The sequence below is a fragment of the Gekko japonicus genome, unplaced genomic scaffold (genome assembly GCF_001447785.1).
Source record: "Gekko japonicus isolate JY-2015 unplaced genomic scaffold, Gekko_japonicus_V1.1 scaffold3549, whole genome shotgun sequence".
NCBI classification, from domain to species: domain Eukaryota; kingdom Metazoa; phylum Chordata; class Lepidosauria; order Squamata; family Gekkonidae; genus Gekko; species Gekko japonicus.
Genome location: NW_015159815.1, coordinates 31,064 through 44,792, shown reverse-complemented (window position 1 = coordinate 44,792; position 13,729 = coordinate 31,064). Strand labels below are relative to the sequence as shown.

The following is a 13,729-nucleotide window of genomic DNA, read 5'->3' as shown; positions in this document are numbered from 1 at the left end:
AGATGACTCGGGCCACGTCCCCAACATGGTCAATGTCGCGCATAACTTCTGGTGATGTGCTGGCAGTGCGCGCGCATCCGACGACGGCTCCCGGAGCCCAGCGAGGCTCCCCTGACGGTGAGTTTTTTAGACTTGGAAACCCTACACCATCTCCAGTATCCCCTAATCTATTGAAGTCTGCCTCAAACTCTATACAGGATGCAGACATGACGTTTATGACTGGGGCCTGGACAACTCCAGCTTCATTTAAAAAAACAAACAAACACAAACCCAGCCTGGTGGACAGTTCTGGAGAACTTAAAAGCTTGTCCACTGTTTTGTCTCATCTTGGTTGGTCCTAATAAAAGGTACTATGTGGTTCTATTTTATTGTTCTTTGGACTGGCACAGCTGGTTGCGGTCTCGTTCCCGCTTGTGCAGATCAACATCTGAGGATCTTTATTGCCACGCCTTTCTCTCGCCCTGACTTCTCTTCCATTTTTCGTCATTTTTGTCTGCCAATAAATCCGTGCTATATATAGTAGATGGTATGTATAAATACCATATCGTTTGCTAAGAAAGTACAAAGGGGCATACACAGTTCAAATGAAATCCAACCACAAAAAGTAGAGAAGAACCGCTTATGGAAAGATCAGCAAATATAGAAAAGAGCCAGAGAGTCCAGTAGCACCTTAAATACTAACAAAATATGTGGCAGGGGATGAGCGCTCATGAGTAGAGATGTAAAATTACTGGAAATTTTGAAGCTCAGGAAAAAAAACGGTTTTTTTCGGGGGGGGGGGTTTAATGGAAATTTACAGAAAGATTGGAAAAAATGCAACATTAGCACTTTTTTTCTTTTCCAGATTGAAAGTCATTCTGTTACTTTAGGAACATAAAATATTACTATGGACATTTTTACTTCGCATGAAATGATCGCAACTAGCATATTAAAAATATAGTGTATCCAAACAACTATTACAAACAGAATACCCACCCACATGCAAAAACAAAACTGAAACCTTTTTCTTTTCTCGTGACAACAGCACCTACTAAAGGAAGAAATGCATCTTGTTGTTGCAATGGAGAGTTCAGTTTGTAACCTAGGACTTGCTTGTCCTCAGTGCACAGAAATTAGATCAATCTGATACCATACATATTTTTTAGAAATGATTTGGAAAATAGTTAAACACCTTGTCTTAAAATATTTTATTCATCATGTTAAAATAAAACGTTCCATAATCAATTTTTTCTTTCTTTTCTTTTTTCAATTTTTCCATTTTGGGGGGGAAAAAACAATAAAGGCTTCAGGAAAAAACAGGGGGGAAAACGGTTTCTTTCCTAATTTTTCCAGGTTTTTTCCCCTTAAAATATTTTATTTATCATGTTAAAATAAAACATTCCATAATCAATTTCTTTTCTTTTGTTTTTCCAATTTTTCCAATTTTTCGGAAAAAAACAAAAACGCTTCAGGGAAAAAAAACGGTTTCTTTCCGAATTTTTCCGGGCTTTTTCCGGGCCTTCACATCTCTATTCATGAGTCACTGCTCACTTCTTTACATACTTCTTCAGTGAGCAGTGACTCGTGATAGCTCATCCCCTTCTACATATTTTGTTAATCTTTAAGGTGCTACTGGACTCTCTGGCTCTTTTCTACTGCTACAGACAGACTAACATAGCTACCCATCTTGATTTAGCTCAGCAAATATAAAAAAGGATGTTGTGACACCACAGGCATGCTCAGCTTTAAAAGGGGATTAGACCGATTCAGGTCTATCAGTGGCTACTGGCCATGGTGACAGAGGGGAGCCTCCACATTGAGAGGCACTAATCCTCTGAATCCCAGAGCCAAGAGGCAACACCAGGGAAAGGCCTCGACCTCTATGCCCTGTTGTTGGCCCCCCAGAGGAACTGGTTGGCCACTGTGTGAGACAGGATGCTGGACTAGGTGGACCACTGGTCTAACCCAGCAGCCGGGCTCTTCTGATATTCTTATGAAGACCTCGGCCTCTGTGCCCTGTTGCTGGCCCTCCAGAGGAACTGGTTGGCCACTGTGTGATACAGGAGGCTGGACTAGGTGGACCACTGGTCTAACCCAGCAGCCGGGCTCTTCTGATATTCTTATGAAGACCTCGGCCTCTGTGCCCTGTTGCTGGCCCTCCAGAGGAACTGGTTGGCCACTGTGTGAGACAGGATGCTGGACTAGGTGGACCATTGGTCTGATCCAGCAGCCGGGCTCTTCTGATGTTCTTATGAAGACCTCGGCCTCTGTGCCCTGTTGTTGGCCCTCCAGAGGAACTGGTTGGCCACTGTGTGAGACAGGATGCTGGACTAGAGGGTCCACTGGTCTGACCCAACAGGGCTCTTCTGATGTCCTTACCAGGGAAGGCCTCGGCCTTTATGTCCTGTTGTTGGCCCTCCAGAGGAACTGGTTGGCCCCTGTGTGAGACAGGATGCTGGGCTAGAAGGATCACTGGTCTGACCCAGCAGGGCTCTTCTTATGTTCTTATCAGGGAAGGCCTCGGCCCCTCTGCCCTGTTGTTGGCCCCCCAGAGGAACTGGTTGGCCGCTGTGTGAAACAGGATGCTGGGCTAGAGGGACCACTGGGTCCGATCCAGCCGGGCTCTTCTTATGTTCTCATGCAACAAAATAGGAACCACTATCCCCATCACACATCCCTGACACCTGTACTGCTCCATACAAAACGTGGAGATTACTATATGAACAATGGAGGATTCTCGACACATCGGCTGTGCTGCGGAAACAAGGTCTAAGGTCATTGCAGACTTCAAGACCTAAGGGGAGCTTCTCTCTCAAATGTTGGAAGCAACTCGAAATCTCACTGAATTTCTCATGCCTCGCTAACCCTTGTGAAAAACTACAGACGATCCAATCCGGTCAAGGGAGAGCTTTGCTTACCTGCACTCATGCTGCAAGGTGGATCGAACAAAGTTGACGGAAATGATGGACAACTGAAAAAAATGGGATAAAGAAGCACCCAGGAGGGGTCGCTTTGGAGCCAAAAGAAAATTGGAACAGGGGGGAAAAAAGGTGGTAGATGCATTCTAAAAACGAAACAAAACAAGATTACATTCAGCCAACTCAAGTAACGGGGAAGAAGGATTGGGGTCGAGTGGTTGCAGAGACGCAGGAGAAGACAAAAGCCAAGTGTAGAAAAAGACACTTATTGGGACAGGGGGTGGGCACGTCTGGGATCAGGGGGCTCCACGACAGCCCAGAACTGGGCAGGTAGAATTTCCTCCACCACAGATCTGCAGGGGCAATGTCAGTGATTGGCTTCCTGGCTGCCATGGAGCCATGAAAAGCACTGGGACCTTGCTGGAAAAACAATCAATGGCTCTTTTTGTAGAAGGAGCTCCTTTGCATATTAGGCCACACACCCCTGATGTAGCCAATCCTCCAAGAGCTTACAGTAGCCCCAGTAAGAAGAGCTCTGTAAGCTCTTGGAGGATTGGCTACACTAGAGGTGTGTGGCCTAATATGCAAAGGAGCTCCGGCGGCGGCGGTGGTGGTGGAATTGTGTTGATAAAACCTGGATAGCCCAAGCTAGTGTGCTATTGTCAAACCTCAGAGGTAATAGAAAAATATATAGCACTGTTTGTAATAAATGTAAACTTAAGGTAAATCTATTTTGTGCTTTTTATTTTATTTTTTTATTCGGCCCCACTGGTGGACCTCCTGATGGCACCTGGTATTTTTGGCCACTGTGTGACACAGAGTGTTGGACCGGATGGGCCACTGGCCTGATCCGACATTGGCGTCTCTTATGTTCTTATTTTTCTGAAGTTCTATCAGGCAGCCGCAAGGGATATGTTCTGCTAGATAAGTTATGATGTTTGCTGAAAGGGTTCTAATGGGACCCTAGAAAAATGCTGCTATTTTTTAAGAGTCTTGAACTCACAAAGAGGATTTTTGTGCCTTATGTTTTGTATGTGTATCGCTATCCTTGGAAAAGATTGTATTCCATAGGGATAACTTACTAGAGTCCCCTGGGATCAGTGCCTTATGTTTTGTATGTGTATCACTATCCTTGGGAAAGATTGTATTCCATAGGGATAACTTACTAGAGTCCTCTGGGATCAGTGTTTATGAAATTGACAAGGTGCTGTTTGAATGTTTGTGCATAGTATAAACCTGCACCTTGATATATTGTTGCGGTGAATCTATGTCTTGAAATACTTGACACCAATATTAATAAAATACTATAGAAAAATAAAAATAAAAAACACAAAATAGATTTACCTTAAGTATGCATTCATTGCACACGGTGTTGTATGTTTTTCTATATCTTCCTAACATTGTGACCATTCGTTTTTGTACTATAAACCCCAGAAGCCAAGCAGGATTGGCCCTGGTTTGGTACTTGGATGGGAGACCACCAAGGAAGTCCAGGGTCTCTACGCAGAGGCAGGCGATGGCAAACCACCTCTGAACACCTCTTGCCTTGGAAACCCCATGGGATCACCATCAATGATCCCTCTAAGCTGTGGAGTCTTTTGAGCAAACATTCCACTTTGTGAACTACGGGCATTAAAGCTGTGAGCAAGAGATTTGGCTGCTGCATCAATCAGTCTGCTCTGGAGCCCTCCTTCCCGAGCTAAGACAACAATGTGTGAGCTGGAGGCTAAAAACACTGTGAGCTGGCTCACACTAACTCAGCTTAGAGGGAACAATGGTCACCGTTAAGTCAGTTGTGATTTGACAGCTCTTCCCGCCACCCCCTGGCTCGGCACCTAAGCCCTTTAGCAGGGCAATTAAAACTACACAGAGGAGGAGGGGAAGAAAGAGCGGGTGCCAAACAATGTTCCCTCTAAGCTGTGGAGTCTTGTGAGCAGAAATTCTACTCTGTGAGCTACTGGCATTAAAGTGGTGAGCGAGCCATTTGGCTCCTGCATGAATTAGTCTGCTCTGGAGCCCTCCTTCCTGAGCGAAGACAGAAATGTGTGAGCTGGAGGCTAAAAAAACCTGTGAGCTAGCTCACACTAACTCAGCTTAGAGGGAACGCCGGTGGCAAAGTGGCTGAAATCATCTGCAGGTGTCCCCACAAAAGAGATTCATTCCCGAGGTTCCTGCAGGCCAACATAATTAAACTAACGTAACTGCAGGGTTTCTTGTTGAGACTGCAGGCGTCCTTCCTCTAAGCGGCTCTGGCAAAACTTGAGTTCTGCCTTTCGGTCTCTCATCCTGCCTCCATCTGCCTATCAACATAGCTTTCTGTCCGTGCCTATCTGCGTATCTGCCTAGACAGGCAACCGACCAACGACATCAGCCAGTTATTTTCTAGTTCAGAATGTAGGAACGGAAGGCAAATGGCGTGGGGGAAAGATGGTGGAGCTCTAAGGGCACGGGGGTGGAACCTTTGCCGAAATCTTCCCGAGATGGCTGGCATGCCTCGTCAGCGGGGGGGGGGGGACAGGGGACCACTTGCCTCTTGAAGCTGCATGGTGATTTTGTTGAACGCTCGTAACCAGTTGGCTTTCGCCCGCGCTTTAGGGTCCACCGTGATCTCCGGCTCTCTCTCCCTGTAATCAGAATGCGGAAGTCGGGGGGTCAGAGTCAGCCCCAGGGCTTTCTGCCGAAAAGTGCTGACCCAGAATCTGCACCACAGTATCAACACCTGGGGAACCTAATCCGAGACGGTTCAGCCGGCCCCACCCCTGTCTGGCATACATCAGCCGACGAGTCTCTGGGTGCGTTCAGACACGCCATTTGATCTGGTGTCGTCCCAGTTCAGAAATGGATTTTATACGTGCGATCACACAGTCAACATCTGCCTCCCATCCCCAGCTGTTGCCTTCCGGCTCAAATCCCCTTTAAACCGGAGTATTTTGATACTTGGTTCCCAAGTGGTGTTTTCCTGATTCTCCGTTTCCAGCTGTGTTTTCCCCCTGTATGATCGCTCCTCCGGTGTCGAGCCACTTCCAGCTTAAACCCCCTCCCTGCTCAAAAGCTGCCCGAGGCTTCCGCTTTCCCCCCGCCATTTTTTTTAAAGCCTTGGCGGTGTGCGCATAGGTGGAGCTCCACCACCATGTTATTAAAATAAATGTTTAAACGGTGCCTAGTTTTAGCATTTAGACGAGTTCGGGATCTCACGGAGGCCATTTTGGGGGTAAACGTTTAAAGGAAAGTGTTCCTTTAAAGTTTAAAGGGACGTGTTACAGCAGTCGGGTTGAAGTGGAAATCGCTGTTCTGCGCACGTGCGAAAATTTTAGTTCTACAGATGGCTGCCTGTGCGCATGCCCAAACTGAGAGAGAGAGAAAAAAAGAACACCGACGCACGCTCCCGCCTGTGGACGGCGGGGAGCGATGTGGCTGCGCAGCGATCCGGAGCAAGGAGGTGAGTATGATCGCGATTCTCCAGGTTAAAAAAAACCCGCATCGGGGCTGGAGCAATTTAAACCACTCCCAGCACGCCGTCTGACCGCACCCTCTGTCGGCCCGAACAGAACAGCCTTATGCATATTTACTCAGAAGTAGCCCCCACTGGGTTCAGTGCCATTTACCCCAAGTCAGGAATGTTGCTTGAAACAATCCTGTAGCTTTAAACAAGCCTGTGTTTCCTCGGGAGCAATCTGCCTTGAACACACTGGGCTTTGTGTTGGCATAACAGGGTGTTCGATGTGGATTATACCCAAGGAAGCACAAATACCAAAGGTTCTCTACATTGGGGGAGGGGGGGTTAGAAAGAAGAAGAAGAAGAGATTGGATTTATACCCCGCCCTTCACTACTCGAAGGAGTCTCAGAGCGGCTTACAATCTCCTTCCCCTTCCCCTCCCCACAACAGACACCCTGGGCTGTGAGGTAGGTGGGGCTGAGAGAGCTCTTGAGAGAACTGCTCCTGAGAGAACAGCTCTGAAAGAACCTGTGATTGACCCAAGGCCTCGCTAACAGCTGCATGGGGGGGGGAAGAGTGGGGAATCAAACCCGGTTCTCCCAGATTAGAGTTTGCACTCCTAACCACTACACCAAACTGGCAGATTTTGATAATATTTCTCCTTTTTATGTATTCCAATAAAACATGTGCTCTGTTCAGGGAAAAGTCACTCTGCATACGCTCACAGGCACTTAGTCCAAAGTGTCAAAACAAAAGACTGAGGTAATCCCCTCCCAATATATGTTATCTCCCCCCCTCCTTAGTGCTAGATGTGGCCCCCCAGGTGCATTTCTTACCTCTCCTCTGTCTCGGGGGGTTCTTCCACTTGCTCTTTTTCCTTGACCAAGGTCTCCTCCACGGGTAGCTCCTCCTGGGGGATGGGGAGAGCTTCGTCCACCTTCTCCCCTTTCTGTTCCTGTTGCTGCAAGGGCTGGGGCTTCTGTTGCGCCTGCTGCGGCGGCAGTTGCGGTGGCTGCTGCATTTTTTGCTGCGCCGGCAGTGCCGGCTTTAGTTGCACCTGCGGTGGCTGCTGCTGCTTTTGTTGTGCCTGGGTGGGCGGCTGAGCTTGTTGTGGCTTCTGCTGCTGCATCTGTGGTGGCTTCTGCTGCTGCTGCTGCTTTAGTTGTGCCTGCTGCGGCGGCGGGACTTGCTGCACCTTCTGCAGCGGCAGCTGCTGCTTTAGTTGCACAGGCTGCGGGGGTGGCGGTTGAGCTTGTGGCGGCTTCTGTGGCAGCGGCTGCGCCTGTGGCAGCTTCTGCGGCTGCACCTGCACCTGTTGCGGCTTCTGCTGGGGCGGGGAGACTTGCGGCGTCTCCTGGAGCGGGGCTTCCGGTATCTCGTCCTCGCGGTAATACTCCTCATTGTCACTGTATTCGTCACTGAATTTGTCCTCCTCCAGAGAGATGTCCTCCTCCTCTTCATCCCAGTCTTTGTGGTAACTCACCGAACTGTGGCAGGAGTGATAGGAGTCCCCGTCCCGCTCATCTAACTCCGAGCCTTGTAGACTAATGTCTTCGGGGTCAAAGTCATCACTAAGCTGGGAACTCCCCTGGCTCAGCTCGGCCGACGAGGCATACCGGCTGCTCCCCGTGGGGCTGCAGTGGTGGTGGGTAGGGATCGGGGGGGACACAGAGAAAGCAAGAAAAAAAGAGGACAAGGGAGAGACATACGCAGAGGCTTATAAAAGGGCCTAGGCACTCAAGGTTCACCCCCTAAGCCGGCCTACTACGATTTCCCAAGATGGCTGCCCGAGGCACTGTGGCTGACATACCCTCAATCTTTGAAAAGAGTTTCTCCCCCCCCCCGTCTTATGGTTCTCTAGTTTGGGAACTTGTGGGGTTGAGACGTCACGGGGGCACACACGCTGTCAGGCCGTGTCTCAGCAAATGGAAACCATTTCTCATCCTGGCTTCAACTTAGGGTTGCCAAGTCGGGCGTTTCGCCGCACCGGGGGACATAGAGTTTTCCCTCGGATGACCGTGGCCCCGCCCCCAGCGTGCCTGGCATGGTCGCGTCACTTCCGGGTGACGTGCACGTCGGGGTGGGGCTCCCCCCGGGCCCGATCCGCCGGGGGGACTTGGCAAGCCTACTTCAACTTCTATGCCTGCGAGCGACCGATGCTTTCAGGAAAAGTGTGGCTGTTCCTTGAGGGACGTTCGTCAGAACCCTTGAAACAGCTTTGATATTGGTTCAGCTCTGTAGCTGTAGACAGGTGTAGATGATCCAATTGGGAAGGATTGATCTGCTGATTTTAATCTGTATTTTTGTATGTTTTTAACCTGTTGTAAATCGCCCAGAGCCCTGTGTACTCAGGGATTGGGAGATTCAGAAATTCTATTGATGATGATTCCTCTGACTCTGGTGGGGTGTGTGAGGATAGGATGCTTGGGTGAGGAGGTATCCCCACAGTGTTGGCATCATTACTTCAAGAAGTGGAGCAACATGCGACTCGGCTATTTAGGTGGCAGGTAGCGATCGTCACACAAAAAGCTGGTGCCATCCCCGTCTGTGGAAATTTTTCACACAATGGGGGTGAGGCCTCCAGGCATGCCACCACACACATTATCGCCTTGGTATAGAGGGAGGGAATGCCACACTTCAGAGTGCCCTCAACATGGTAGCCCCAAAACAGGCACTAGGCCAAAGCCTGCTCAGCTTATTGTTGCTTGTGATATTTGTGTGAGGGAGGTAGGATTCGCAAGCTTGGCCTGCAACCAGCGGAGATGGGGGTGTGGACATGAGGGGGCCACTGTTGGTGACATAATGACATCACTTCTGGGGGAAGTGACGTCAGTCGTCTCTAGGAATCACTGGAAATTATGGGGAAACCAAAGAGCTTCCAGCAATTCCTAGAGAGGACTGATGTTACTTCCAGGTTTCCCTCAGAAGTGATGTCATGATGTCATGTTGATTTTCCCTCTACTGCCACTCAGAGTAGAAATAGGGAACGAGAACTGGGGGCTTGGCAGCCCTACGGGAGGAGATCAAATTTTTACAGCCGTCAGTTCATATATCCTCCTTTCAATGTGGCGTCTCTCTTCTGTGAAGCAGTTTGTTTTTGCACCCATTTCTCCTTTCTTGATACCCCCCCTTTTTTTTACAATCAACCCATATTAGGTTGTGTTGCTTCTTTTACTAGACACCCTTCTTGCTAACTCTCAATCTGGTGCCATAGGTCCTTGCCACACTAGACCTTAAATCCTGGTTCAACCCTGTCCCCGAACTTATATTCTACACTACACACAAGTTCACCTCTCTAATTATCGCGAGGTATATTTACATTCTGCACGACACTCGAGTTCACTGCTGTAATTATCTTGGGGTATTTCTTGTTTCCATACTACATTGAGGTCACCCTGGTTTTGCCCCACACTTGTCCCGGCATAAACAGATGCTGTTATAACCAGGGATATATGGAGCAGGCATATAGAAGAGGTCCATCAGTGGCTATTAGCCACAAAGTATAGATAGGGGCCCTGGGGCAAGTGATGCTCTGTCTTCTTGGTGCTTGGGGGGGGCAACAGTGGGAGGGCTTCTAATGTCCTGGCCCCACTGGTGAACCTCCTGATGGCACCTGGTATTTCTGGCCACTGTGTGACAGTGTTGGACTGGATGGGCCATTGGCCTGATCCAACATTGGCTTCTCTTATGTTCTTATATGCAAGGTCCATCAGTGGCTATTAGCCACAAGGTATAGATGGGAACTCTCAGTCTGGGGCAAGGGATGCTCTGTATTCTTGGTGCTTGGGGGGGCAACAGTGGGGGGGGCTTCTAGTGTCCTGGCCCCACTGCTGGACCTCCTGATGGCACCTGGTATTTTTGGCCACCGTGTGACACAGAGTGTTGGACTGGATGGTCCATTGGCCTGATCCAACATTGGCTTCTCTTATGTTCTTATATGGAGCAGAGGTCCATCAGTGGCTATTAGCCACAAGGTATAGATAGGAACTGTCAGTCTGGGGCAAGGGATGCTCTGTATTCTTGGTGCTTGGGGGGGGGGTCAACAGTGGGAGGGCTTCTAGTGCCCTGGCCCCACTGCTGGACCTCCTGATGGCACCGGTATTTCGTGACAGAGTGTTGGACTAGATGGGCCATTGGCCTGATCCAACATTGGCGTCTCTTGTGTTCTTAGGGATAAATGCAAGGTATTGTTACTTTAGTACTGTTCTTATTGTTTATTATTGTTACTACTAAGATTGTATTGTTTTATTGGATTTTATGCGTGGGCTTTTGCCCCTGTAAGCCGCCCTGAGCCTGCTCGCAGGGAGGGCGGGGTAAAAATGCCTAAATAAATAAATAAATAAAATAAGTTGAACTCTGATAAAACTGGGGATGAGATCCAAGTGCAGAAAGGACCAAAGTCCTAACTTTTTAGCACCGTCTTAAAACCTTCTCGTTTGCCTGGATAAGGTTGTGAACGCCAGGAAATTCCTGGCGATTTGGGGGCGGGGTCTGGGAAGGGGAGGGAGCTCTGCTAGTATGTGATGCCACACAAAGCTGCCCTTTCCCCCAAGGGGAACTGATCTCTCTAGTCCGGAGATTAGTTGTAATTCCAGGAGAACTCCGAGCCCCGCTGAAAGGATGCCAATCCTGGGAATGGTAGGTGGGGTATACCTGCCTGCTTTAGCCAGTCAGTTAGCCTGCTTTATATATTTGGGTCTTTTGGCTGGTTGGTTTTATTACTGTGGCTATTTTCAGGGCTACCCGTTTCAGGTGTCAGTTTTAATGCTGCTTTTGGTTGTGCTGCACTGTAGATTTTCCAGGGAGAACAAAAAGAAGGAGGCGGGTTGTTGGGTTTTTTTGCATTCGGTGAGGAACTTGTGGAACTCTCCTTTCCACAAGATATTATGACGGCCCCTGGCTTTGGTCGCTTGAAAGGGGGACTGGACAAACTCATGGGAAGATAGGTCTGATCGGGGCTATTTTTTGGGCAGGAACGCACAGGAACGGAGTTCCGGCTGGCTTCAGAGTTGGCCACGCCCACTACAGCCAAAACCTCTGCGTGCCTGGCTACAGAGGGAAGGCCTGGAGAGCGACACACACACCCCCCCGTGACTCTGAGGCGAGCAGGCCAGGGGGGCCCCTGGAAGGATCAGGGAGGCATTTAAATGCCTCCCCGTGCCTTCCCTGGCCTATCCAAGGGCCGGCTTGCCCGGGCTCCCTGCAGCCGCGGGGCACTCGGGCAAGCCAAGGGAAGGCAATTTAAACTGCCTTCCCTCCCCCCCAAGGGCCAGCTTGCCCGGGCTCCCCACAGCCGCAGGGCGTCCAGGCAAGCCAAGGGAAGGCATGGGGGTGTGGCCTAATATTCTAATGAGCTGCACTGTCATGGGTGTGACTTAATATGGTAATGAGTTTCTGCTATTGGGTGTTGCCTATTATGCTAATGAGTTCCCGCTGGGCTTTTTCTACAAAAAAAGCCCTGGCGTCTGATGGCAGCTACATAGAACCTCCATGTTCAGAGGTATTATTCTTCTGAATACCGGTTGTTAGGGGGCAAAAGGAGGGGAAGCTTTGACCTCCATGTCCTGCTGGTACATTTCCCAGGGGTATCTGGTTGGCCACTGTAGGAAATAGGATGATAAAATGGATGGACCATTGGTCTTTTATGTTCATGGGCTGAATGTATGCATTGGTAACTGATAATTCTGTTGGCTCCGTGGCAGAACAGAGACATGGAATAATTTAATAAAATCATCTAGATCCTCCACCACCACCCCTGGGAAGATATGGTTGTTTTTCTGGCCTTTTTCCTGGGCTTTAAACCATCAGCATGGCAGATAAAACTATGCCAGTGATAGATTCATCTCCTTCCCAGAATCCCACATTAAGAGCTGCGGTGGCTCAAGCGGTTAAGACGCTGAACGGCAGGATGTGGAAGGTCAGTAGTTCAGCAGTTTGAGACCCGGGTGCCGCAAGACGGAGTGAGCTCCCGTCTCTAGTTCCAGCTCCTGCCAACCTAGCAGTTCGAAAGCAAGAAATGGCAAGTAGATAAATAGGGACCACTTTGGTGGGAAGGTAACAGCGTTCAGTGCACCTTGGTGTTTAGTCATGCCGGCCACATGACCACAGAAACGTCTTTAGACAGCGCTGGCTCTTCGGCTTTGAAACGGAGACGAGCACCGCAACCCTAAAGTCGGATTTGACTGGCTTTCGAGCAAGGGAACCTTTACCTTTACCTAAGGCGCAGCAAGAAGGCCAGGGGGAAAAGGATAGTTGCCCTACCTTGAGAGGGGGCCTCCTTCTCTATTTTCTCAGCTTCCTGCCTCCCAAGATTCTCGAGAATGTGGGACAGAATTATTTCAAATAAACACAGCAGGCCTTTCTTGCCTATAGGAGCACCTCTACCCATTTCTCTCCCCTACTCACTCTCTGTGGGACAAATAGGGAATGCCTCTACCAGTTGCACACGGGAGAGCAGTGCATTCTTGGTGGTGGCCCCACTCACAGCAGAATATCCTCTCCAGATGAACCAATTATTCTCCATTGTCTGCAATGTTTTTGCTCAGGACAGGGTGGGGTGGGAAGGAATACCAGTTTCTCTTTTTACGGCATTGCCAGGTGGATGCCTTTAAGTAACTTTTACTGTATCCTGACTTTTACTGTATCCTGACTTTTAATAGTGCCATGTCTATTGCTTGCCGTGGTCTTCATTTCCAATTAGATTCCATTGCTTTCATTTGTTCTCGTTGGGGGGAAATTTCAGATTCCTGGAGCAGTTTATGGAAAGGCAAGAGGTAAGCAGAGAAAGCCAATGAATAAATGCTATGTCTAAGTGGACCAGTGTGGTGGATCTAACGGAGGAGATTGACAACGGGTATCCCCATGACCAAATCTGCACCCCATCAGTGGCCAACATAGAAGGAAAAGCAGAGAACCAGTGGTGGGACACCCTTCTGCAGAGTGGGAAGGCGGTAAAAGCAGAAGCCTGCCATGTGCATGCCATTCCCACAGTGGATCTCATCCAGAGGTTCCTGACCAGTGATGGAACATGTACGGCAGGGGTCTGCAGTCTATGAAAGGATAGGTGGGATGCAGGGAATAATAGCTCGAAGGGAATGGAAGGCAAAGATCTTGATAGATCTGAAGGGTTTTTTAAAGATGCTCTGTGGAAAGGGAAATAATAGAGGTGAAACAGTTGCTAGGGATCCGAGTGTGATCCATGCACAGATTTATTCCAGTGCAGTAAAATAATTGTGCAGGGTGCTTCGGAGCAAATGTATGATTTAGGGCTTTCCCACATTCTCATGTTCCTTGCTTGTAAGTTCCTGTTTCTTCGGGGGAGGAGGAGTCCTGTTCTGCACATGTTTTGCTCCCTCTAGTGGTCAATATGATATTACATTGGTTTATGTCTGGCAT

At 49.0% G+C, this 13,729-nt stretch overlaps 1 protein-coding gene across 1 annotated transcript in view; it reads right to left on the bottom strand.

Moving 5' to 3' along the window:
- The window catches only part of UNC13A (unc-13 homolog A (C. elegans)), a gene marked incomplete at both ends in the record, with an annotated part of 142,203 nt that overhangs the window by 98,775 nt on the left and 29,699 nt on the right, over positions 1-13,729 (bottom strand). Inside the window, 3 exons of the mRNA XM_015407752.1 lie at positions 5,428-5,521; positions 7,171-7,361; positions 7,503-7,968. Coding sequence (XP_015263238.1) covers positions 5,428-5,521; positions 7,171-7,361; positions 7,503-7,968 — 751 coding nt within the window. The remainder of the gene's footprint in view (positions 1-5,427; positions 5,522-7,170; positions 7,362-7,502; positions 7,969-13,729) is intronic.